Source organism: Toxotes jaculatrix, chromosome 7 (genome assembly GCF_017976425.1).
Source record: "Toxotes jaculatrix isolate fToxJac2 chromosome 7, fToxJac2.pri, whole genome shotgun sequence".
NCBI classification, from domain to species: Eukaryota; Metazoa; Chordata; class Actinopteri; family Toxotidae; genus Toxotes; species Toxotes jaculatrix.
Genome location: NC_054400.1, coordinates 18805056 through 18831538, shown reverse-complemented (window position 1 = coordinate 18831538; position 26483 = coordinate 18805056). Strand labels below are relative to the sequence as shown.

At 40.3% G+C, this 26483-nt stretch overlaps 3 protein-coding genes across 4 annotated transcripts; 2 read left to right on the top strand and 1 right to left on the bottom strand.

Annotated features, from left to right (window-relative positions):
- Window positions 1-55: 55 nt before the first annotated feature.
- inpp5l (inositol polyphosphate-5-phosphatase L) lies at window positions 56-17426 on the top strand. 2 transcript variants are annotated; one of them, XR_005894311.1, is made up of 17 exons: window positions 56-558; window positions 4573-4614; window positions 5042-5142; window positions 5615-5702; window positions 8602-8665; window positions 9308-9411; window positions 9664-9716; window positions 11050-11169; window positions 11493-11577; window positions 11682-11777; window positions 11864-11938; window positions 12271-12344; window positions 12452-12563; window positions 12760-12828; window positions 12922-12981; window positions 13846-14140; window positions 14303-17426. XR_005894311.1 is itself a non-coding variant. In XM_041042434.1 (16 exons), exons 1-15 carry the CDS (start codon window positions 499-501, stop codon window positions 12961-12963), a joined length of 1185 nt encoding a protein of 394 aa, XP_040898368.1. In that variant the 5' UTR covers window positions 56-498; the 3' UTR covers window positions 12964-12981; window positions 13846-17426. The 2 variants fall into 2 exon arrangements, 1 of the variants encoding a protein (XP_040898368.1); XM_041042434.1 differs by having other exon boundaries at window positions 13846-17426.
- Window positions 17427-18061: 635 nt separating this feature from the next.
- On the bottom strand, window positions 18062-20412 carry nkx6.3 (NK6 homeobox 3). Its single transcript, XM_041042766.1, has 3 exons — window positions 19998-20412; window positions 18994-19163; window positions 18062-18544 (listed from the first exon to the last, which is right to left on the bottom strand). The coding sequence occupies exons 1-3, from the start codon at window positions 20410-20412 to the stop codon at window positions 18314-18316; spliced, it is 816 nt and encodes a 271-aa protein (XP_040898700.1). The 3' UTR covers window positions 18062-18313.
- A 1791-nt stretch (window positions 20413-22203) lies between these two features.
- LOC121184747 (E3 ubiquitin-protein ligase NEURL3) lies at window positions 22204-25372 on the top strand. Its single transcript, XM_041042589.1, has 5 exons — window positions 22204-22222; window positions 22584-22709; window positions 23813-24322; window positions 24446-24610; window positions 24757-25372. The coding sequence occupies exons 2-5, from the start codon at window positions 22679-22681 to the stop codon at window positions 24891-24893; spliced, it is 843 nt and encodes a 280-aa protein (XP_040898523.1). The 5' UTR covers window positions 22204-22222; window positions 22584-22678; the 3' UTR covers window positions 24894-25372.
- The last annotated feature ends 1111 nt before the right edge of the window (window positions 25373-26483 follow it).

The following is a 26483-nucleotide window of genomic DNA, read 5'->3' as shown; positions in this document are numbered from 1 at the left end:
AGACTGTAATTGACTGCTCGCAGCAAATGGGCGGAGCAGCGCAGTTCATAACACAACACCGCCTGTATAAAGTGCTGTGGTCCGCTTGCCTGAGTGGTTTGTCAAGGGAGCAGCAGATGCACCGGTCCAGCCTGGTTTAAGTCCGCTAAGAAGCCACTAGTCCAATTAACCGAGACGAGGCGGAAATCCACGCACGTAGGCTCTTACACCAACTTAACCGCTCCTGGGCTCGACGATGGATATGAGCGCCGCTCCGGTACACGCTGAGGACCTGACGCGACATCCCGCCATCCGCGAACAAGTTGGAGCAGCAGCGACGCAGAGCCAGCAGTGAGATGCCGCTGTGTTTTGAGCGACCGTAGACGCGATTTCGGGGCTCAAACAGTAAAGCCTTTTTTCGTAAGCTCCCGGAGAGTTAGCCGTTACAGGCCTGGGGCGCGCGTCACTCGGCGACGCTGCGGAGTTTCCTCGGACCGCTCGTGAAGGTGCATCGTTAACATGGAAACGCTCACTGATGTGCTGCTCGTCACCGCAAATGTCGGGTCACTCTTTGACAATGTAAGTAGGCTGGTAAGAGTAACATTACCACAGTACACCCGGTTGTAGCGTTCCTCAGAGGATTATGCTCAGGGCTGTGGGGCTGGCTGAGAAATGGTAAGTCGAGAGGGAAGAGGAGGTGTAGGTTTTTACCTGGAATCGGCTCCATTGCTTGTACACGTCTAGGTACGAGCACGTAACAAAGCGTGTTAAAGTCTTCACGCGCTTAGTGGGGCTATTACTCTAATTATAGCCTAATGCATCTGTATTGTGCATCTAATACCACGCAGTGGAGTTACTCAGTCGTGTTTCTTTGTCAGCTGTCAGTAGCATGTGCTCAGTAGTATTCATCCGCTGTCGTTGATTAGAAAGAAAGAAAGAAAGCCACAAGCCAAAGTTGATGGATGCGCAAGTTTCACGCCTCACGTGACGTACTCCTCACAGTCCGAGTAGACTAGTCCCCGTTGACCCTTCAGATACTGTGACTCTGAAAGGTCAGCAAGGAAAAATCAGTTGAAATGTTCACCGCATGACATTGACAGGTGTGACAACCTGAACCAGTATATAACTTGTTAAACTGGTTTCATTTTGAAGGGTTTCACAGTTATATTTAAGTGAAATATACATGAAGGATATACTAAAATTATGGGGGAGATGTTTGTGTTGGTAGTGCCTTCCTTGGGCAGAACATTTTATTCTCATAGAGACTGCCTATTTAAATAACGGTTGTAAAATATTTAATTGAAAGTCACAGAGTCTGACAGGTCACACATGTAGACCACTACCCAGAAGTCTTGACTCTGTTTACCTCATGCTTTCATTTCTTATATGCTTCTTTACATCTATGACATCTCAGGTCAGTCAGCACTTGGGTATGCATCCCACAGCAGGGGTCTTCTGGCCCCTTTCTCTGTGGTCTCCAGGTGTGTTATGTGTAGTGTTAGTACAGGGAGGATCTGTGTCACTCAGTAGTTTATAGTATCTTTATTGTACTGTTTAGCATTTTCAACTTCAGTGGTATCAATATATTTATATAATGTTATATAAGCTGTAGTTTATAGCCTAGTCTGAGATACAGTAAGAGCACTCTTTCAAAGAGATGTGACTGTACTTTAACTGTTATTTCTAAAAACTTGGCTTAGTATCCAGCGGTTTTTAATTTTGGCCTGGGCTGGGTTGACAAAACTTTCAGACAGAGGAAGGAGTAGGGCTCTTACACTCATGGAAATTTGGCTCAGGACCATGTTTCCGGTTGCCCGATCTGGCTCCAATGAAAACATGTTAGATCCCATTGTGGGAGATATGTAAACAGATGACTATCTACCCCAGGGGACTTGAGCTTTTCTACTTACTTAGGCCCCTCTATTTCTATAAACAAACACTCCTAAACGCTCGCTTGGCCTGAGGGATAAGAGCAAGACCTTAAGCACATCACAGGATAAATCCTGTTGCCTTACAGTGCTGGAGTAGCCGAGTGTCCTGTCCAAGCCGCTCAGCCAGTCAGTGCCACGTTTCTATGGCACACCATAGCAGTATCCTGGAGCCTGTGCTTATTGTTTCTTGTGAGCTTGTGTAATGACTATGTATAGACTCAGCTGCAATGTCAATATTTTTGTTACACAGTCTTTTCCTTTTTCATACAAACGATGTTAGACAAATGATCATGTGAAAGGGTCTCAGTTGTGGGAACACATTATTGCCAAAGACACATTTCAGTTTATTTTCCGAAGAATTATTGGACAGCTTGGAACAACAAAGCATTGACTTAATTACTATGCTGGAGTCATTATGGCTGACAATTTCTTTGGAACAGTGCTGCTTTGGGAGCTCACTTTGTTCAACATGCCTGGTCTTGTTGCTCGACATGTTTTTTTTTTTGTTTTTTTTTTTTGCCAAAGAGGAGAGGAGTATACTCTTCTGTTGCTGGGTTGTGAATGCTGAATTCTTTGGATTGGTTTCAGGTTTTCATCCTTTAATTTTTATGTACTGTATTTCCTTGATTCATAGTGAGCAAGCTGAACTGCATCGGGAGTATAATTGCTGAATGAACTTTTTCTCTAAAACATATAGGTTACAGTTATATATGAATGAATCATGGACAGACCCAATGGTATTCATCCTGTGTAGATTATCTTGAGCACACACAGGCTGCACTGGTAGCTGAAATGATGTGAGAGGAGTCGTTCAGGTCACAGTAGCTGTGCTGCAGTCGCCTGTGCTGCACTGCCATGCAAATACACTATGCAAAGCCGTTTCTCAGGTGTTATGAATGTACCTGGCCTCGCAGAAGACTGTGCGTGACCCTGCAAATACACTGTGGGCCACATTTTGACGTGGGCGTTTAAGCAACAGTGTGCAGATGCCAGAGTTTAGTTTATGGGGAAGTTGTTGATTGATGTACTGCTTATTGCCTTTAAAAAGCCAGTGACTCCAGTTTTAGAGTTAGGGAGGATTCTCTGTTCTGAGAATCAGAAAGGTAGTAAGCTTACTTACCACCAGAACAAAACATTTAATTTTACAGAAACCAGCATTATATCCTACATGGAGAACTGTCAAGTTGTTTTTCTCTTACTATTCAATAAATTTAATAATTTTAAAAAGTAAATTATAATAACATCAGTTTAAAGTTACAGCATCAAGGCTGTAATGTAGGAAGTGGTAACTGAATCCCAACATCCAAAAAACAAACTGGTTTATTCTTCTGAATATCTTCTTAATATCTACACTGTAAATTGTACCTGTTGCTCCAAACAGGGAAGGATTGAGCTAAGTAAGCCTCAACCTTGTGTAAAGTTTATCTGCCTGCTTTCCTCATACATGTTTTACAGTATGCTCAACTGTCAAGTGGCCATTAAATATTAAACACACCCCCAAGGGTTGATGTGTGGATGGTGGCCAGATTATGACAGGTGCAGCTGCTCATGAATGAGACTACATCCTGGAACACACTACCAGTGGAACGTGGAGGATAATATTTCCAGACAATCCTTATTGTTTGTTTTAACATGCTATGAGTTAATATTAGCTCAGGCTATTTCCTTTTTGTGATCGATGACTTCTTGACTTCCATTTGACCTTTTTTCTGTTAGTTGGCAATGTAATTTTAAACCCAGAGTTTAGGATTATTTTTTTGAATTAATAAACATATTGACTTTTTGTGCATCCCATTATGCTATAAAACATCAAAACTGACTCATTTTGTTCAGTTGGAGTGAGGCTTTGTAATTAAAGCTGCTCTAATCAGTATTTTTGTATTAACAAAACAGATTAAATGACAGTTAATTATCACTTACATCTGAAAAGTTCCTTTCCAGAGCATGTTTCAGCCCATTGTTTTTGTTTTATGGCCCCCAGATCTACCGGTATGATTCACACTCACAGCTCTCATCAGCATAGTTTCCAGCCGAAGATGAAGATAATGTTATGAAGATACAAGCATAGTGTCTGTAAAATTAACTAGCTAACTTAGCTTGCCAGATCAAATGGTTTACATACAGTAATACCACAACAGTATGCAGAATATAGGCAGGATAGTTAACATTGTGTACAATAGCTGGTGCCGTTTTATGATGTAAATTAGCTGCAGCTAGGTTGCCAGCTAAAATTGCTCCACAGATGAAATGTGGAGAGGAAAAGGAAATATTGAGTGAGGACAATAGATTAATGAATAAATGTGTGCCAACACAAAAAAGAAAAAAGAAGAAGAATTAAAGCAGTAAAGCACAGTAAAGCTTACGGTTTTATATTTATGTTTATTTTCCATTTTAACTTATAGTGCTTTTATTTATATATTTAAGTATATTTTTAACTTATCTGAAAATTTGCTCTACATCTACTTGATGTGTTAATAGGTGACTGTGAACACGTTTGTTCTAACAATTTTACAAGGAAATTATATGTTAATGTGTTTACAGGTTGTTGCACTGCCCCCAGGTGGCCAAAAATGCATTAACTTTGGTTTCGTATTTGATTTTGTACCATTGCTTCCACTGAGATTGCACACCTTTGATGATTTTTCTCTTTGTCATTTAACAGTTGGGTGAAATTCAAAGTGAATGGTTACAAGAATTGTATAAGGTAAGTTTGGGCCTTCTGGATTTTGCATTACTAATTCACAGTTTTAAACTTTTGATATTTACACTCATTACTGACAAAGTCATATCTTCTCTTAAACTTTGCTGACAGTCTGGTGCAGTTGAGCCAAATAAAAAGTCGTGTTACATAGATGGTTCTAGCTCACTTTCGTAGGCTGCTGGCTTCATCACATTAGTGACATCCCAACATATACAATAGCTCCATGTTCCTCTGGAAAGCTGATACTGTGCTGATAAGTGATGACATCGCCACAACAGACCCGTGCAGAAATTTAGTAACTAAAAAACGCCACGACCTCTAATGGATCGTTAATGTTCATTCTGTAACACACATTGTTGATCCTCTTCGCTCCTCTTCGCTGTAATGTAAGACCTGTAGACTGAGACCTGTGTGCTGTGCTTTGTTACAGACTATCCACACCTATAAGCCACAGTTCATCGCCCTGCATTTCCAGGAGGTGGGAGGGAAGGACTACATGGTGAACATGGGCCATGCAGAAAACTTCTTCCGGTAAGATTAATGTGCTGTTCGTAATCCATGTTCCACTGGAAAGTTACATTCTTCCTTCACTGTGTCTTTGATCTTATCATAAACTTTCATGAAGAGAGTCCTGTCTCTTTTCTTTTTTACATTTCTTGGATCCAAAAACACATATTTTCATTATCAATCAATCTGTTGATTATTCTCTATTAACCAAGCATCATTCAGTCTATAATATGTCAGAAAAGAGTGAAAATTTCCCATCACAGTTTCCTGAAGCCCAAACTGGCAAATTTAAGAATTTAGAACTAGTGGAGATTTGGCAGTTATCTTTTAAAAATTATTTCAAATCTAATAAACAATTATCGAAATTGTTGCAGATGAATTTTCTTTCCATCGACTGATCCATTAATCGTCTAATCTCTTCAACTCTCTGTCCAAACAAACAAGCTGTTTTGTTCTTTTGCTTAATGAATGATCTGTTGTGCTCTGCTGTTTCCAGGAGCATTGAGTCCAATGAGAAAATGAAAGACTATGACAGAGTCTGCATCTATGTGGACAACCAGTTCCAAACAGAGGACGTCTTTACGGTAAGAAGCACACAAGCTTCAAACAGTTCACGCCTGCTCCCACTAGATGGGGCCCTCCTCCATGTTAGTGCTCAGTGATGATTGGAGGTGTTGTGGTGTGTACTCTGCAGCTGAAAAAGTCATTTCTTTTGTCATAGCCTAAAATGTAACACAAACTTTGGATTGTAAAACAGGTCATATCAGAGGATGTTACAAAGTCCTTTTTAAGAAAATGAAATCAAGTTAATCACAGAAGTAAAGGTCTTTGGACTCTGGGTTTTGTTTATGTGTATAAACATTTAATAAAAATTCAGTGAGACTGGAGTGAAATTCATTGTGCTCATAAAACAGCAAATCTTCTTTGAATAAGTTCAGCCGCCATTATGGGACATTTTAATCAGAGACTGTTGTGTATTATCTTCCTCACTGTCATCTGATTTGTTGTGTATGTGTGTTTGCGTTTATGTGTTGGGTTTCATGCATCCAGGGCCACTGCGCAAGCTCAGACGTGTGCAAAGCTACGGCCTTATATAAGTGACATAGATCTCAAAGATATGGTGTTAAACAATGCTGTAGTCGTTACGGAATGTGAGCACAAACAGAGGAGATATGCTTAAAGACAGGTTTGCTATGTCACTCATGCCACTAACGACATCTCTTATCGTCATCTATTGCTGAACCCAGATTCTGTCTCTATAGCTGAGGTCTGAGCTTGTGATCTTCATGCTACTAAAGCGCCGTTACGGGGCTGATGGGACATTGCTCGGGTCATGGGTTCAGCCTCAATCTCTGCACCTGTCGTGAAAGCCATTTCTGGCTTCCAGTGTTGTTTTTAGTGACCTCACACGGCACAAACAAGTTTTCAGTCTCTTTCTTGGGATTGAATTGTGTTTGTAGTCACTCCTAATGGGTTTGTCTGAAAGTCGGCCCTGTTTGGGAGTAACACCTCCCCAATTGAGAAAAGTGGCTGGGTATCTCTTAAACTATTAACCCTTACTCCTCCCAGGTGATACCCTCACACTGCATGTCTGACAGTAGGGGTCAGTGGCTGCATCTGTAGACTGAAGGTGCGTGAAGTAAAAAGGGGAAAGTCTATGGCCAGGTGTGTGTGTGTGTGTGTGTTGGGGGGGGAGACAGGCCAAAGTCAATACATTTAACTCTAGATTAAAACTATTGATCGCAGCCTATTTGTGCACGATAAATAAACTGTGAGGGAGGGGGCTGGAAGACAGCTGGGACTAAGTTTCCCCTGCGCTCAAGTGTCTGCACCCTCCACTCTTTGCCCTGAGAGGGTTGCGCCCCCCCTCCTCACCAGCACCACTCCTAATGCCTCATTCTCATTTCGTCGGTGCCACCTGCATTGATTTTCAATTTGTTTCCCCTTGGCTGCAGATCATCAGTTATGTGGCCAAGAGAGAGTTTTGGAGTCGGGGGTGGAGGGGGGTTCTCCTTTCAGAGGAGCTGCAGAAGTAGAGGGGGCAGACTTGCATGCATTCCCAGTACAAATGGTGTTTTGATAAAAAATCACTTGTAAGTCAATATTTTTTTATTAAACTGTGCACAAACCTGATTGATGAAGATGGGTGTTTGGCAGAGTATGTGGAGGAGAATGTGTATCTGTGTTTGAGTGTGTGCATGTGCGCTTTGCTGTGCCGTTTTAAACACAATATTGTTACTGATCCAACATGAACTAGGCCAAATTTAGATTTTTTTTTTTTAGCTAATTATCAGAATATAATCCTTAAATTTTCTACAAGAATGATAATTTTGCAATATTTGTGAGTAAAAATAATAACGTAGCTTTTGCTACACTTGCTCCACAGAAACATTTTTCAGTGAGCTTTTAGTTTTATTTAAAAAAAAAAAAAACAAAAACAAAGAAAGAAAAAAGCTTTCAGACTACTTTGAACAAATCTCTGACCATGCCCTAACCTCACTCCCTTAGTTTGGACATGTTGGTCACTAATTGTTGCTCACTGGAGCTGACAATGGACACTCTTCCATTTTATTAAATGAGGATGACTTTGGCACTGAAGATAAATGATCTCTTCAGGGAGAGATCTCTCATGCTCTGGCTGGATGAAGAGGGGGTGGGTTGCACAGCGGTCCGTCACGCTCCGAGCCCTCTGAGCGCTGGCTTATTTTTCTTCTGCCCAGTCACAGCAGCAGCGTTGGCAGACAGCAGGCCCACTGCTTAATACCTTTTAAATTGTTTTAATTTTCTGTCTTTATTGATCTTGCAGGGCATGATTAATCAGATCAGTGGAGCAGGCAGTTAGTACATTAAAAATTGTCAGCCCCACGTCAGGGATGATTGGGTGCTGAGGTTTGTGTTTGTGGGGCAGTGTGTGGATGTGTTGTGCAGTTGTGCGTTCGCTTTGCACGTCTAAATTCTTTAAAGTTTCATGCGTCTTTGGGAGAGTAACAATGTACTGTGTCGTACTGTATCGTTCAATGCAAGGCTCACATTTCAGCTCACATGATGGGGAAATGAACAATTCAATCCATCATCTCAGCGGCTGAAATGATTTCTCCTGTTTTTTCCATCATATTTAGTTGTTTTGGTTTCACTGCAGGTCAGTGCGGACTTCTCCAGATGGGTCGGACAGAGTTCTCTTGTTTAAAAGTCTAAATTATTTAATACTTTTATGAAGTTTAAAGTTGTGATTTGAAAATGGAAATTGTAAGAGATGTTCAGGCACTTCAAATGAAACTTATGAAGTTATGTTTTTTATTTTTACTGGGCTGAACATGTCAAAAAAATATGGCTTTAGATCCATTTTTAGTCAGATTTGTCTCACTCTTTTTAAATGTTTCACTTTGAACTGAAACTGATCTTCCATACTCTAACTTGTGTTGCTCCCAGGTCCATTTATAAGATGTTGTAAAATGTATGTTCTTCTTTTCTCTCTCTCCGCAGGCCCTCGGGAGCATGTACTTCATCCACAAGACACTGAATAATATCTATCAATATGACTTTAACGGTAAAGACTTTACTCCTTACATGTGACATTTACATAGATTTTAATTATTTTATCATGCATGGACTTGCCATGGATTTATATTGCTTTTTTCCTTTTAAAAACAAAGGGAGGAGTAGTTTTTACACACCTAACACAGGCAGTTTAAGAGTTTGAAGGAAACCACTCCCCTTCCATCCTGTACTGCTTTATTGATAATAATACCTTCACTGGACTTAGAGCAATGTTGCGTATGATTGGCAAGGCTCTTGTCATTTAAAAAAACTAACAAGGATTACAGCACATTCTTCTGCGTATAACGACAGGTTGATGGCCACCCCACTCGGCCAGATATTTGCAAAGAACCTGAATTTAAAGTGGAGCTGTTATTTTCCTGCTGCATAGTCCAGTCACGTTAGGTGTGAAAAAGCTCCTCAGAAAAGCTTATGGAAGAACCATAAACATCCTGGAGCTGCCACTCGCTGTGTGGCCCGAACCGATTGTTGTTCACCAAACGCAGCCTAATGGCTCGCTTATAGATTCTCTCATCACGTATGCTGCTCTGATGAGGTTAACACCGGTTTATTGATTGCTGTTTGCATGTTTTCTCACTCTTTTACATGTCATGCCTGCCTCCCCCTCCCTCTCTCTGCCTCCCTCTCGCAGTTAAGGATTTTAAAGCAGTGTCAGGGCAGAACAAGTACATGGGATCTCTGGACAGGGTCACCACAGTGGAGAAAGAAAAATTCCCAAAGAATTTCTGGCCTGATGTGAGTATGTATGCACGAGTGTGCATCTGTGTATGTATGTGTGTGTGTGTTTGCAGGTGTGGGGAGGGGTACGTGTGGGCCAAAGGGAGATGTTGGGACAAATGAGTCTACTGGGGCTGTAGGGGACTGTCTGCCTCCTCTGACAGGGAGATGAGACAAATTATGTGGACGAATCAATAATTATCAGTTTGGCCCTTCAAAGACACGGCTGGCTGCTGTTTACTGACTCACCCTAATCTGTCTCTGTTGCAGTTCAAGTGGTCCAGAAAGGGCTTCATGAGGACCCGCTGGATCATACACAACCAGTATGTACTGAACACTGACCCCACTGTGATAAACAGTCAGAGTTGAACTCAGCTCACTTTCAGTTTTGGTTGTTTGTTGACTTTTCCAGTCGCTGAAAAAACTGTCATGTCAGACATGCTTTTAGAACAAAACAGGCTCGCTGGCCAGAAAGATTCCCCGAGAGCCAGTGCTTTTATCTGTGTCAGGTCCTTGATCAACAGAACAAAGATATCCTGCTTTCTGAGAAATGAGATCTCAATGAAAATAAATCATCAGTTCAGTTTACAGCCCTTATGCCACCTCAGAGGAGGCAGGGTTTGTTTTATGACAGAGCTTGCCCAACCCTTCTCATGTGTTAAAACCAAAACTTCCCTTTTGTTTTTCAAAAGGTAAGGAGACTTTGACACAGCAGCTATAATTATAACTTTTATATTACCAATGGTTCACATGACTACTTGTATGTGAAAGACAAACTCACATTATTACCCAGCTTTCCTGTTTTTGCTCACTTCAGTCAATCTCATCAGCGTCGTTTTCAGAAGCAGCAGGCGGCTGGAGCTCTCATCACATTTAGAAACAATTATTCACAGCTGCTGCAGTGGATCAAACTCACACCTTCTGTTTTCTCATCACCCAAATCACTGCTTTTTTTCTGTGTTTAAAAGCTTTTAAATAATCAAACAACTAAACTGTCCTCTTAAACCTTATCAGCTGTTTTGTGTATATACATAGACAATGCCTCACGTTGCCCTGGTGTCTACATTTTTATTTAACTGAGCTGAATTGACGTTGAACTAAATACAGCCATGAAGTGAAACAGGATAAAGCAGAGAGTGCTGCTGCAGCCTGTGTTTTCTGAAAGCTGTAGTAACTATTTGCTCTGCTGTGTCGTTACCTGCGGGTAACAATCTGTGTGCCATGGCATCATGCTGTGAGTCAACACCACTCATTTGTTGGATGCACATTAATTGTTTTCCAGTGACAGCTGAAGAAAAGGAGCTGGGCATGAAAGACAAATGTGCTTGTTTGTGGACTCAGCATTAACATGAGTGCACTTACTGATAAGAAAGCTTCTCATAAGTGACACCTATGTTGGCACACACACACACAGACACACACACACACCCACCCATACACATGCTTATCTATCAGATGTCAGGCTTTGGTGTTATCAGATTGTTTCCTGTTTCTCCCTACACCTGCCACATTTGCCTGAGTGCACGGTTGTGTGTGTGTGTGTGTGTGTGTGTGTGTGTGTGTGTGTGTGTGTGTGTGTGTGTGTGTGTGTGTGTGTGTGTGTGTGTGTGTGTGTGTGTGTGTGTGTGTGTGTGTGCGCGCACATGTTCTTCACAGAGGTTTGGACCTGGTCAATGTCCACCTGTTCCACGATGCCTCCAACCTCACTGCCTGCGAATCCAGTCCTTCCATTTACTCAGCCAACCGCAAAAACGCTCTCAGTTATGTCATCAACAGGTCGGATTTGCAGCTTCACACAACTCTGCAAAAAACATGGCTGTAAAACACTCAAAATGGCAGAAAGTATTCACTGAGTTAAACCAAAGCGTACAATTTAAGACTTGTTTAAATTACTTCTATGAATGGAACATGTCTCTGATAGTGTTCTGGCTAATATCTGCTATCAAACAGCCTTTCCTATCCTGTAAACAGGATATTTTTCCTAAACTCTATTAATTAGACTACCCTGATAAGATTATCATATTTAAGTGAATTTGCACATACTGAAAGTAAGGTTCAGTATCAACAAAGACCCAAACATCAGTGTGATTTCCTTCCAGGATATCAGACAGCCGCTACACTCCCCTGCCTTTCTTCCTGTTTGGAGATTTCAACTTCCGTTTGGACACACTTAGCCTTGTCCAGGTATGTAGCAACTTTCATTTTTCCTAAAGCTTATGTGATGGGAATGTTTAATAGCCTGGCATTCTGACCCAGATCCTTCCTTGTGTTTGTGCCTCTGTGTTTAGCATCTGTCCACCACGGCAGATGTGCAGACAGTGAAGAAGGACAGCAGTAACGAAGTGGAGAAAATCATCTGCGAAGAGAAAGACAATGACCATCAGGTGATTAAAGCTGTCAGCTGAGACAACATCCGGCCTTTTATTTTTAGTGCTGCTTTCACTTTACTTGCCTTTCGCTTCTCGTGCAGGTGTTGCTCCAAATTGAGGAGAAGCTCTTTACGTACCTGCACCAGGCGTATTTCAGGGAGGACAACGTCCCATCAGTGAGAACAGGATCTGAACTTTCACCCACACAAACCCCTTCAGCTGTACCATAGGCCCACACAAACTCTGTGATGTGACTATACCTGATATAGCAATTCATCAGGCTGCTTAGCAACAATCTGGCATGTCTTCAGAGATTTTAGATAAGATCCTATCAGTGGAAATAAAGTCCTATGAATGACAGTACAGTAAATACAAAAGCTCAGAGGTAAACAAAACTGTGATAACTGTGACAGTAAATTGGCTTTTCTAAAGTTGTACTCACTCACGTCATGATTATTTTTATCGTGCTGAGATTTAGCGCTAATCAGCAGTGCCTTCTGTTCCTCAGCTTTTGAAATATGACAAAGAAGTTGCAGCCTTTCATGATGTTATTACTGAAGAGGACATCAAGTTTCCACCCAGGTAAGGCTTCTAACTGAGCTACTTCCTGAAAACACGCTGTGTGAAAACCCCCAAACTCTGCTTTTATCCCTTTCATGCACTTTGGTTTCTTTTTCTCTCGTCCTCAGCTACCCCTACAGTGAAGAGTACACTAAACCAACCCAGTACATGAACACTCGCTGTCCTGCCTGGTGTGATCGTATCCTCATGTCACATACTGCTCAAAAATTCATCCACAGGGTCAGTCAGTGCCCGCTGACATTTTATTTTAAAGCTGAAACTCGTAACGTTTTGCTAAATTGCATACATATACTCAGAGTTTAATAGAGGATTGCAACTTTTTAATTGTTTTTTTGTTTTGTCTTTGTCTTTCTAGTCTTTTATTTTGCTTTGTTACTTGTTTGAAAATTATATAGATGTTCATTCTTCCTTTCAGAGAGATGACTGTGAGAAGGCCATTGTTTACAACACAGTGGGCCCTAATGTCTGTATGGGAGACCATAAGGTAACAGGTTAAATAACATGTACTGTATAAGGTGTAGTCAAAGAAAGCAGCCACGCAGAGTAACTCTGATGTGTTCTTGTGTTTTTCCTTTAGCCCGTTTTCTTGTTCTTCTCACTGAAGACAAATGACCATTGACTTGGATCCTTCTCCATGGTAAGAGAACGCAGAGGTGTAGATGTGTCTGTGGTGATTCCAGCAGGAGGATTCGGAGTGTGAGAGCGATCACAGTAATCTTGCTCCGGTCCCTGGGGAGCCATAACCCAGGCTGGCCCAGTGGAGTCGGGATATGAACTAAGATGAAGTGCCTGGGGGACACAAGTGCTCCTTTGTGTCCAGTGTAGTTGGAGCACAAGCGATCAGCACCTTTCACTGATCTATGTCTATTGAATCCTCTCCACTGTCACTGTGGCTACACACTAAGTGCATCGCCGGCCCTATTTTTCATTAATTACCATGTGGATGGTCGGCCAGAGAGACATACATTGCCCTGGACAGCATATTGGCATTTTTACGGCCATGATTTTGTTTTGCTGCCGTTTAAATTTTATTTTTTTGTGGATGGACAGCTTTTTCATGAGGGTCCTTCTTCACAGGGCTACAAAATGATTAGTTGCTGGCAGTGGAGGGACTCCTTTTGTGTTTGACATTTTGAGACACAGAACAAGGTCATTCCAATTATCAGTAACTTGGCATTACTCAGAATACGTTCTAGCTCAAAGGCAGATGTATTACATCATATATGCAATGCAAGTTGATAAAGACCGCTTTGAATAGCTGCCAACAGCATCTAACTTGATGTTATTACTTTTAAATAATAGGCTAGACATGATTTGTAATCCCTGTGAGCAAGATACAGTGTCTCCACCCACTGTATCCTGCACCTGCACTCTGATCTACTTGGGAAGGGAAGAATTTCCACACTGGTTAAATGGAGTCCTAAGGTACATCTAATTCCTGCATATTTGTTTCTATTGACTCATAATGTGTGATGTTTGTGTGTGTGTGTGTCGGCTGCAGGTCCTCCATCCTCTGAGCTCTGCCACAGTATCAGTACCAGAGGGAATTTAGCGCGATGGTCACCCACTACAACCCAACCGGTCGGCCAGCCGCAGGGCTCGAACACCCCATCCTCACATCACTGTCATCTGCTCTGACCGCCACATACTGTCGACCACAGCTTTAGTGACTTGCGAACACGTTTCTGCAGCTGTCATGAATTTTTCGGAGGCAGTTTTCCACAGTCTTCTCACTCTCACAAGTCCCCTGACTTCAAAAACCCAGTCACACTGAGGATGTTCCGAGAATTCCTGTGGTACAATACCGTGATATGAAGATGAATGATATGTGACTGTGGGCCATGCTCTTAATATGGATGTGTACATGCATATGCAAAACATTCTTAAATTTTTTTATGTGATTTTAGTTGTTGCATTTTTAAAAATCTGCCTTTGTTTTTTGTTTTTTTTTTTTACAGGCACTGTCAGACAGACCCCAACCAACGCATCACAAGTTTACTCATTCATTGGCCTCTAAATAATTTAATAAATCCGCCCAGGTAGTCAGGCCACATTGTACCAACTGAACTGGATAGTCCAGTATGATGAAACATAGTGTAGGTAACTTGTAGCTAAAGATTTAGATGAATCATGAGTCATAGTGTTTGTAAGAATTCAATCATGAAAACAAAACTAAATGGGATTTCTAATATCAACTATTAGACATCAGTCCTGTTGACTACATGTGTATACTTTTATTTTGTATTTGATGCCATTTTTAGTTGTGGTATTTATTTTTTTTAAGTTGTTTACTATGACTGTAAGCAGGATCTTTCACAGCAGAAGAATCCAAGAAGGGTTAAATCGAGGCCAACTGGATACTTGTAGATACTTGAAGATGTTTCAGCTCTCATCCAAGAAGTTTCCTGAGTTTCAAAACTGAAGAACAACCAGTCCAGTTGCCGTTGTTCCAGCCTTTCTTGGACAGCCGTGTCCTGAAAGCCTGGGAATCTCCACAGACACAGTAAAGGAATGCTGCTAGCTCAGATTCCTGTTTTTGCTCAGATGTCTTCTGTAGATAAAACGCTTATGAAGAATTTCTCACCAACGCGTCGTCTTTCGTACATGTAGCTACTTCACACACAGCGGCTTTAACTAGGTCAGAGGTCTCCTGACCACGTGACAAAATCATGAGGATTTTCATAAACATATGTAAAGTTTTTTTTAATAGTGGCATTATTTAGAAATGACACTAGGCAGTCATAAGATTTTAAAGCAACATCAAACTAGCTGCACCAGTTTTGTCTGTTTGTGAAAGCTGTGGTAGGGGCTGAACTTATTAACATAACACAGAGACAGAATCTTTTACCCTGTTGAATTGATAGTGACTTTCTGTCTGTGCACCATTTATACCAAGTGCTTTATTCCCCAAGGTGCAACTCAGCAGTTCTCAGTTCGTCAGTTTTACCTGTCCTCGCTCAGAGAAACCCCGTTCTGGTTGGCATCAACCTTATTTCATTGCCAAAAGAATTATTCTGCAGGCCTCGTGTGTCGACTTCTGACTGTAGTTTAAGGAGTGTGGATGTTTGAGTCACATGGCTTCACTAAAACATCACAAAATCCTTCATAAATACAGTGTGTGTGTATATATATATATATACACACACACGTGGATTCACTAACAACACAAAAGTTTGATTTTTGGATTTCTTAGATTTTTGTCTTAATTTCTTCCCTAGATTCATAGTCTCATACTGTAGCTCCAGTGCTGTAATGAATTTTTGATGTGTGGATAATTGGTTTGATTTTTTTTTTCTGTCTGGCTTTAATAATGGCCCAGAGAATTTAGAATACATTTGTGGTTTGTTACTTATTGTATTTTTATTTTGTTTCTTTTTTGGAGTGTTTTGTGAAAGTTCTTTTTCCTTAAACAACTTAGTGGTACAGCACTCACTATTCATACAACAAAAAAAAACTCTTTCATGCAGAAATTCACAGATTTCCTGTCTGTCATATTTGTACAAAGGAGCTGAATCCTTGCTCTAACAAGATTAAGTTAAGACTCATTAATGCAAATGTCTGTGTAGATTGAGAAGAGTTTGTAAGTAATAAACTTTTAGCGGTTCGTTATTGACCAGTCATGGGAGTGGAGTTGGTTATAAGGCCAGTAATAGCTTTAGATTAACTCTGGTCCAACACTACATCATTGTGAGATTTCACTTTTGTAAATAAAATATTACCCTCTTAAATAAGTTGCATGGTCTAGCACTGTGATTTACAGTAAATGCAGTCAGTGTTTCAGTGAAGAACTTTGAGACTGATAGGTTTGGCTTTTGGGAACAAGCACAGTCATGACTTAACAGTTCATTTCAGTCAGACCTGTATTTTAAACCCTGAAAGGCTGGGTGAAGTACTGCATGCCACAGCCGCCATGTTTCTGAATGCCTTTGACCTTCTGGGTATAGTTGACTATAACTTAACTGGTCTTAGCTGTAGTGACCTAAAAGTTACAAGACAGAAATAAAGAGATTAGACTTTTATTATTACATTTTAATTCAAGTTATTTTGTTTTGAAGAAAATCACACAAATTTTTGTGCTGGTCAGATTAAAGAAATGTGAACTGGATTCATGCAAAATGGACATTCAGCCTGCTCTAACACAGGGTCTATATTACTGTATGCCTGTGTAATGCATTCAGTTTCTATAGTTTTCCAGAATTCAGCCATGGATTGAGCTGCACTTTTTTTATGGCAGAAGAAAAATTACATCTAAAACAAACGAGAAATCCAGCCTGCCCTCTAAAGCTGAAATGAGCTGTCTATTGAGGACATGTTCAGACTGAAAGTCTTCAAGGGCCAACAAATCAACAGACTGATTTTAACCTTTATTGCATTTAATTTTTGGGTGTGGGCGTAGGTTGACAGAGATAGCTCCAGATTTAAAACTTTAAAAAAAATTTAACATCACAGTCGCATTTTATTGTCTCCTGAAAATTCAGAAATCACCCAATGGCTTTTAAACATTTTGTATTTTCATGGCTCTGATATGGTCTTGAACAACATTTACACAATGACAGAATTGGCAATTTATGATATTGACATCAATACAGATTCTGTACAGTGTTTGGACACACCAGTGTATTTTATTGTCTTTGAAGTGAGTGTCTCAGCAGCATTCCTCGGCTTTTCCTTTGACAGAATCATCTGGCCTGGTGTCAGCTGCCTGAACCAGATGGAGTCTAAACTCACTGAGCCTAAACGCTGAATGAGCTGCTCTGTTACTATTGATTTTATGTTGGAGTGGGTTACGGGGGTCATTATCTTCAATTAAGCCATACCACACTGGTAAATCACACAAGATTTGACCTTTGGCCTTTGCACTTCTCTTCAGCTTTTGTGCGTTTCGGCTTGCAGTTTCATTATAACTGTCACTTGACAGCACATGCACTGGCAGAACGTGAGTCAGTGCAGGCAAATAATATAAGTTTAAGTTTGAGTTTGCATTTAAAAGTAAGAAAATGAATGACCAACTTTGATAAATAATCCACAATAATTTATTGTGCATGTTACATTTTGTTTTGACATTGTCCACCTTAACATTTTCACAATGTATTTTAAAATGTACAAAGCTGCCAACTTTATCGTAACCAGCTTCACGTCAACATTCAGTTTAAACATTTAGAAGAATCATAAATCCTACTTGTGGAATATTAGACTAGATAATAACGTGAGCAGAGCTGGTTTCCCTGCAAATGTTTCTATTACATTCTTCTTTTTCTGCACTGATTTAATGTAAATAAAAATGTAGTCCTGCCTCTAATCAGCTCATAACCAAAACGCATTGTAACAGAATGTCTCATTTAGTGTCTGTAATAACAATGTTAAAATATATTGTTTAAAAGCAAATCCGCCATAAATTACTTTACTCACAGATTTTACAAATTTTTCTTTTAAAGTTTCATTTGATGGCCTAAGGATATTTGCCACATTTTATCTTTAATGTTTGCAAGTACATTGATGAATTAGGAGAGTTTCATAAAGTTATTTTGAAATTCAAATAAGCACAAAGTATTCACAAACAACTCCAGTTGTTCAAAAAGAGAACACATGAATAACGCCAGCTTACTCTCTTATTTATTTATTAGGATGACCAATACCAACATGCAGGTTTTTTTTATCATGTAATTTTCTTATGTTTTTACAAAATGAGATGTCTGAGAAAATCCTCTCCACATATCACTGTAACATTAAACAGACCAGAGATGATTTCTTACGGTAACTTAGAAAAGTAAACATCTTTTTTTTTTTTCTTGAGCTTCATTTTTTTCAGCCGGTTTGTCTGTTGAACCTTTTGTTGGACGAGCACAAAATGACCTGTTCTGAACATGCTTGACTGTTCACTGATTAAACTTTGTATTCAAAACTAAACATTTCTCATGTAATCATGCAGATCTGCCGAGAAGCCGGTGTGTCATTTGGCACGTGGCATGTTAGACATGATGTGGCCCGAGGCGCAGGACGGAGAAAGCCCGGCGGTGTTTGCGCAACAGCAGTCGGATCTTGTCGTCGTCGGAGTCGGGGTCCAGAGGCTTGTTGTACTCCTCGTCCTCCACCTCGTTCTCCGAAGCCTCGCCTCCCTGCCCGGCGTGGCTGGCCTGAGTGGAGCTGGGTTCTGATGCGCTCTTCTTCCTCCACTTGGTACGTCGGTTCTGAAACCACACCTAAACACAAGAGGTTTTTCTTTCATTTACTGTCAATGGGCGTGACTCGAGATGAATGAACTCGTATGGTTTAACAGGTACATCTTGTTTGGAGATATTCTGAAACGTGATAGTGGAAAAGTCACGATAATCATCCATGACCCCATCTCTGAATGAAGCTGAGTATAAGTTGCAGGTTGGTGATGTAACCTGTTGTTAGAGGTGATGCTATTGACCTCCTTATGTGATATTTACACAGATTTCAGGAGTTTAAACGTTTTTTATTCCTTTACTTGTAAGTAAAATAAGTAAACTTTATTTTTGCAATTTCCAGAATAAGATTTACAAGGTACGTGTCAGGTGCACATAAAACCATAAAATCCCCCCCCCCCAAAAAACAGAAACAGGCAGATATCTCCCAAGAAAAAAATTTTTAAAACGCCATTATGCAAATGTGCCATCAGCGTTACCTTAACTTGTGATTCAGTCATTCCCAGAGAATAAGCCAGTCTCGCTCTCTCAGGCCCGGCCAGGTATTTGGTCTGCTCGAATGTTTTCTCCAGCGCAAATATCTGATGTCCACTAAATGTTGGTCTGGTGTGTTTCTTCCTGCCGGACATCTCCACAAGAGGACCACTACCTGAAAATATCAAAGCAGAAAACACAGACAGGAATACTTTTTTGTTTGAGCTAATTTTTCACATGGGCTTGAAAGCTATACCTGCTGAAATACCACAGTTAATGTGAACATCTGGGTTAATTTCATGTCATAATGTCATATAACCACAGAAATATCTGCTTCATCCTGATTTTAAATTTAGACGTTCTGCGTCATGTTCATTCTCTAGTCACAAACTGCATGTATTTGTTGGTCATACACTGTAGAAGTGTAGAAGTGTTATACCGCATCAGCTGAACATTATTGTTTATGTTACATATACAAATATAGTGTAGTACCAACATTCATATACATAATATTATACAGCAAGACATACATATCAACTACATAATATCTTAGAAATGAAATTTTTAGAGGAATTTTAGAAATGCCACTTGAACTCATCATCAGTAAGTTTTAGTTTTAGTTTTTTCTTTTAGACATTCAATTCATAACACCTTAGATATTACACTTTTAACAAAACACTGATCTAAAATCTTATACAAGATAAGAATTATTCAGTGTTTCATATGAGATGTTGACATTTAAATACTGCACAGTTGTTTTCTGATTAATTCACTATAATGAGTTTGCTGTTTTTTTTTTTTTTTTTTTTTTTTTTATAGTTTCAGGATAATGTTTCCATCACTAAAAGGGAACATCTTTTGGTGAGTCCTCACACACACACACACAGACACACACACACACACACACACACACACACACACACACACACACACACACACACACAGACAGGGAAGTTGTAATGTAATGATGGGCTGGATGCTGAGCCCAGCCTGCAGCATCTAGACTCACTGTTGGTGCACTGCTGCCTCCCTCCTCTCCAGTCACAGCCACTCTCTGCCCAGCAGCTCACACTGCGAGCCTTCATGGGGCACTCACTGCCCGGCTTGGAGAAGCCGCCCAGCGAGGAGTTGTAGTCTCGGTTATAGTACATGGATGTGCTGGTGACAGAGGGACCGAAGCCCCCCATGGTTGAGTATCCCGACAGCAGGGTGGTGGTGCCCGTGGAGCCCACTCCCACCATGGAGCGACTGAGAATGTCGCTGATGCCGTGAGGCGTCCCCGCCTGCAGCTGGCTGTTCAGGCCCGGGTTGAGCTTATAGAAAGAGTTGGGCACTGAGTACTGGCACACTGGTGCCTTGAGGTCCGAGGAGAATTGGTTCAGGCCGTTGTTGAACAGGAAAGACCCCTGGATGTTTGGATCCATGGGAAGTTTGTAACTCTGCCTCCAGGTCTCAGCAACACATCCAATAAGATCCAGGCAGTGAAGGACCTCCGATGGGCCCACCGGGAGTTCTCTCTCCCACAAGTGATGTCTGGATCTGGGATCACACCAAAGGTCCCCAGATATTCAGATGAGTAAGAGCACTGAGAGCAATTTCAACAAAGTCCCTGGTGTTTTCCAAAGTTGCTACCACATGGGAAAAGGTGAATCAGCAGATAAACTCTTCACTTTCGCTTCTCACCTCTTCTCAACCTCAGTGTGGCGTGTGATAGCTCCATATCTGACGTTCTGGGCGAGCCCTCTGGACACAGATTTTAGTGTTCTCCTAAAGACATATGCCTCCTGCCGGTTCTCTCCTCAGAAATCATAAATAAGCAGTATCTGGAAATGGAGTGGCACCTTGATAAAGATAGGCCACATTAGAATGCAGCCTGGGATTGGCCTGAGTCTCGCTGCTTTAATGCCTTTCTATTGGCTCCTCAGTGAAAGCCAAGCCTTTTATTGGAAGGCAGCAGATTAATAGTGTTTTGAACAGGTGGAGTGGGAACAAGTTGATTTTTTGATGGCCTGCCATGTCTGACCAAGTGTGGTGGAGCTGCGGCAGCTGGAGCACACGGTGGAGGAGAAGGGCTGCTCTGTGTCTGTGTTTATGGTTATGGTTATACTTTTATTGCACATTACATGACCATAACCTAAAGCAAACAAAATCTACATCCATGCACCAGTAAATATAAGGTAAAAGATTGTATATATGATTCAGTACATGGATAAATTGTCTGAAAGCAATTATGAGATTTTATCTGTCAGTAGTTTTTTTTCCTCCTCCCATTCAATGCTTTGGAAATATATTCTGAAAAAGCAAAGAAACTGTGAAAAAGACATTCAGTGAAAGCGCCATCCTCAATCAAATTCATCTGAAAATTGAATTTTAAATGATGTTTGTCACATTAAGCAATAAATTAACTGTAGAGAATTAAATAAATGTTGTTTTCCAGCTTGTTCACAGATCTTTCTTCCTCCATCCTGTTTTATCTTACAGGTTCAACATTGCAAAACATCACTTCTTTGCTTATCTATCAGTAAGTAATCACAAGTGTAGCACATTAAAGTATTGTTGATTTTGTGCAACTATCTAGACCAAGTAACTGTTTCATTTTACTGTTTGAGATTTAAAAACATATTTACAAGTCTACATTAAACTACATTAACTGAAGAAATAAACTATTGTATTAATATGTGAGAATAATATTCAAGTAGGCTTGGTTTCTATTCCTCCAACTTCATATGAGGTTAATATTCTGCCAAATACAAGACTGTTTACAATATATTCCCAATATTTAATTCAATACATCTATGACCGCACTGCCAATACATTTTGTCTGTGGTCTGAAGTCTCTCAGGGTGATGGGATGGTGAGTGTTTTTAGAAAAGTCATGGGATTGTCATGTATTTGCCAGTAACTTTCCAAGTCTGATATCATTTATTTTGGATTTCCAGTTATGGCATCATCCTGTCACATGATCAGGACCTGATAACCAATGAGGAATGAAGAAAAGACAGCGTATCCTGTAGATGGCGACAAAGCTGTTTTACACACCGGTTTACTACCAACAGTGGAATTTTTTAAGAAAGAGCCTTTGAATGTTTCATCACTAAACCATGTATGAAGCTCCCTGAAGTCCACAGAGCCATTCCACGGAAGTGATATCTGGTGGTTTGTTGGCATTTTCCATGTTGAATCAGGTGACTCACAAGAGAGCAACAAAGGCATCTGGTTTTACAGTAAACCCAAGTGAGTACAATAAACATACATAAAAGCTATTTAAATACACTTTAAAAGGTTACATACAGGCAGAAACAACACCTTATATATACTGTAACTGATGTACAGTTTTTTAAAAAATCAAATTAATTTTGTCCCAGAAATGTGTATAAACAATTCATAAGACACTGGCAAATTATGAAAGTTTTTCCTGTTTACAATGTGACTTTCAAGGTCAGTGATTTTGAAAGAGACTGTATATGATAACCTGAAAAAAAGAAAAAAAATTGGCACCATTCCCATTCTCCAAAGTTCGGTTTCTCCTTTAGGTCCTCCCCTTTCACTTTTGTGTGTGTTTGTGTTTTGAAACTACATGTGCCACTTCTTAAAGTCAGCCAACACACCCATTTCAGGACAACTAAACCAAGACACAGACGTGAACACATCTCCTCTCAAGACACAAAAGAAAAGTACTGCCTCTTCATAATGCTGAAGAAGCTTGACAACGGGAACACTGGTGAGATTTTTATTCTTCAAAAATTTGCCATGTTTAGGACTTTAGGTTGCCAAAAACCTAAAGTCATAATGGTATATCAGCATGGTTTGGAAATCCTTAATTCCTTCTTTTTCTCCATTTTTTATTCTTCTTTTTCTTTATTGAAAGCTGCAGCGCTGTGTCAGTTAAGACAGTGGCCATTATTATTAAGGAATTTGATTAGGTGAGATACAAAACAAAAGCAAGTTATTCATGCTCTGCTCTTTAATTTATTAAATTATACAGCAGATATAAGTGCTGTAAAACAGATATTAGCAAAGAGAAATTAATATTTGGAATTCAGGATTTTTGAGCTGATAGATAGCTAGATAGATAGATAGATACTTTATTCATCCCCAAGGGAAATTCACTGTACTGTGAAGTCTAACATAGAAGAGATGAGAGACAATTAGAGACTGCAGGCTCCCATTTACTGGAAACATGCAGCTTCTCACTGTTGAGTAAAAGACTTTTCATACTGGTCAATGACAGTATTCCCACAGATGTGTGAGTCACACCTGCAAAAGGAATTTTTGGGCCAGGTAGTTAGTAAAGTAATTATTAATCTGAATTTGTAATTAACCTGTTCCTCAGAAGTGAACGTATGAGCATCTGCAACTTTCAGTATTAATTGATTAGAATTTCATCATTATCAACTGTATTGCTGTATTGAAGCAAATGATTAACTTTCTTTCAAAGAAAATATATGCAATGTGTTAATGGGTTGACCTTGAATATCACTTATTCACAACAGCTTGAGTTTATCGGAATTAGTTATTTTTGATCTCACTTACTATAACTCATACATTGATTGTGAAGGAAAAAAGAAATTACGGGAGGAACAGTCTCTATTATTCACTTCTTATACTTCAAACCTCTACACAATTTTTCTACAAATTGGCAGAGCAATCTTTTGTTTACCATACTGCAGTGGAATCAGCAGCGCATGTCTTCTAGTTGTTGTGACTGCCTGCTACGAATGCACAGTGTTGTGTAGATGTAATCGGCGAGATTGGATCCACTGTTATGCAAACACGGCTTGCAAATTGAGATTCATACTTTTGGTTTTGCTCTCTTGCCACCAGAGATGGCAAAAACATCACACAGTTGCGGCCTGTTCTGCCTTGGCCCTCTGACCTTCCACCGTGAGGCTGTGGGAAACAAGGTCTGCCTGAGCCAGGGGGGTCGACTCGCAGTGAGGACGGGGCACACCTTCAGAAACGGTCTGGTGTTCAGCAACCGCCCAGTGAAAGTCTGCGAGAAGATTTGCCTGAGGGTGGAGAAACATTTGTTCACATGGCACGGTGCACTGCGCGTGGGCTTCACCAACGTGCCACCCTCAGCCAGATCTCTGCCTCTGCCGTCCATGGCCATCCCTGACCTCAGCGACAGCCCAGGGCATTGGGCTGCCCCTGTGCATGAATTCTACTGCCAAGGAGGTTCAGAGCTGCAGTTCTGGGTTTCACATGGTGGCAGCATATATGTCAAAAGCAACGACGGCATGAAACATAAACTGCTGAAGGGGGTGAACCTCGGTCAGCCCCTGTGGGCAATGATAGACATCTACGGTCAGACGTGCTCCATTTTCCTCCATGGTAAGTTTACTATCAAATAACCACAATGTATTGTTTATTTATTTGTTGGCAGGGCCTTTCACATGCACTGACAGAACCAAAAAAAAAGAACTGATATAACACTTTTTTAACTCTTTGCTGCAGGATCAGAGAAAAGGAAGCTGTTTGTCACAAGAAGATCCTGTCCTGCGTCTGAACCCCTCACCTCGCCTGATGTTGACAATGACTACCTTTCGATTTTTGATAGACCAAGTCTCTTTAGAAACATAGATTTCTCCATCTCCAGCCCTGACATGGAAGTCCCAGCAGGTAAGAAAAAGCCCTTCCAACCAAATACTCTCTAATTTCAACTCTTTTTTTCCCACATTTTTAACCACAGAGGAGGAGGAGGAGGAGGAGGATGTCATTGTGTTTGTGCTGAAGTTGTAAATAAGATTACTCTCCTCTGACCGTAGATGAAGCCTGTGTGGCGTGCATGACACTAAAGGCTAACAACACTCTGCCTTGTGGCCACCGGTGTTTGTGCAACCACTGCAAACCCATGGTTTTCCTGCATGTCGGCACCTGCCCGCTGTGTCGACGTGATATGTGACTTGTGATTATCAGTGGAGGGGGCAGTTTGAAGAGGTTTGCCATGTGGCCACAGTGTCCCTTGTTGAAGCCCAACCATGTTTTTCAGCTCTCTCTTCCTTGATGTGTAAATGTTGAACAAATGTTGAACTGAGATGTTTATGTGAAGATACTGAACTGGAGTATTACCTGATCATGTGTGACGATTTACTGCTTGCAGAATGAAAGGAACTGCACTTTTATTTCGTTTGTTAAGGCAAACATGAAACATGGTGAGGACAATCTATGATTTATAGTTTCTGCACTCACAGCAAGTGTAATGTAATCTATGTAATATAATAATAATATAATAATAATATTGTACAGTATATTTACCCTCGTTGATGTTATAAATCTTATCAGTGTTTATTTTTGTACATTTAAAGTAGGTCCGAAAATGATGTTTTATTTTAATTAATTATTGAAATATGCCTGTAAAAATAAATGTTATCATAACTATGATGCAGATGTGTTGTTATGATATTTGCTGTAAAATATTTGTATGATTCAAATTCCTAAAACCTCTGTGCCCATCATCTTAGAAAGTTCATCTCAAGTTCATCTCAATTCCTTGACAGCATTTAATAAATGATACCTATGAAATTAACATGACAATTTGACAAAACAGTCTCCAATCGAGTCACTTGGTCCAAGCAAGTGGACCTTCAGTAGAAATAATTTTGTGAGCCGCCCTTCACAAGGTGAAGAACGAACTGTCAAGCTCAAAATGAGAGCATGTTATTCAGTGAATTTTGGAAATGAAAACTTGCCGCAAAGAACGATTTGTGATTTTGAGAATAAATACAGAGTACAAGTAGCAGCACGTGAAAGGAATCATAAGTCTCTTGCAAATGGAAGTGGTAACTAATCATTGCTCATGCAGTTGTTGACAAAGCTAAAAACAGCAGTTAGTCAATCAACAGAGACTGTCCCCCGATCTTTCGTATCAGTTCTGCTGCACATTTTCAGTGGGCTCAATGTGAAAGTGAAACAGTCAGCTAGTTTCATTATTACTGGTTTAAGGTTCTAACAAGTCATTCTTGTGACTGATAAACTGTTTTTATAGCAAGTTGTCGTTCCTGCAAAGCACATGATTTGCAAAGCTGGATAAGATAAACCAAAATACATGTGATTGTAGTTTGACCTTGAGGACCAAATGTGACAGACAGAGACACAAGAAATTAACACTTTTGGGACATGCTCACATTTTCGCTACTGTTATATCCAAAACTGAAAGAGCTCCACATATTGATGGACGATTGCTGATCTGCTACATGTAGGTTTGAAAGCACAGATGTTTGCTCTCTCCTCCTGTTCGACATACTATGCAGAATGGTTTTTTTTTTTTGCAGATTTCATCCTCTTCAACTCTGACTTTCTGACCTTCCTATCACTATCACGAATATGCACTTCAGTAGTAAATACTTAAAAGCAATAGCAAACCAAACTAATAACAGGTTTTGACTTCAGTGCACCTCTTGTGAGACATGACAGATTATCTATGAAGAGGCATGCTTTGTTTACTGGATGAGTTTGGGTGATAAGGTTCATTTCCCGTAAGCTGAAGCAAGGT

Coding starts and splice junctions, on each gene's coding strand:
- inpp5l (XM_041042434.1), top strand. CDS start 499: ATGGAAACGCTCACTGATGTGCTGCTCGTCACCGCAAATGTCGGGTCA. Junction 11,170..11,492: donor CTCAGTTATGTCATCAACAG/GTCGGATTTGCA, acceptor ATTTCCTTCCAG/GATATCAGACAGCCGCTACA. Junction 11,778..11,863: donor AGAAAGACAATGACCATCAG/GTGATTAAAGCT, acceptor CTTCTCGTGCAG/GTGTTGCTCCAAATTGAGGA.
- LOC121184747 (XM_041042589.1), top strand. CDS start 22,679: ATGCTGAAGAAGCTTGACAACGGGAACACTG. Junction 22,710..23,812: donor GCTTGACAACGGGAACACTG/GTGAGATTTTTA, acceptor TCTTGCCACCAG/AGATGGCAAAAACATCACAC. Junction 24,611..24,756: donor TGACATGGAAGTCCCAGCAG/GTAAGAAAAAGC, acceptor CTCTGACCGTAG/ATGAAGCCTGTGTGGCGTGC.
- nkx6.3 (XM_041042766.1), bottom strand. CDS start 20,412: ATGGATCCAAACATCCAGGGGTCTTTCCTGTTCAACAACGGCCTGAAC. Junction 19,164..19,997: donor GAGGCAGCAGTGCACCAACA/GTGAGTCTAGAT, acceptor TGATATTTTCAG/GTAGTGGTCCTCTTGTGGAG. Junction 18,545..18,993: donor TGACTGAATCACAAGTTAAG/GTAACGCTGATG, acceptor TCTTGTGTTTAG/GTGTGGTTTCAGAACCGACG.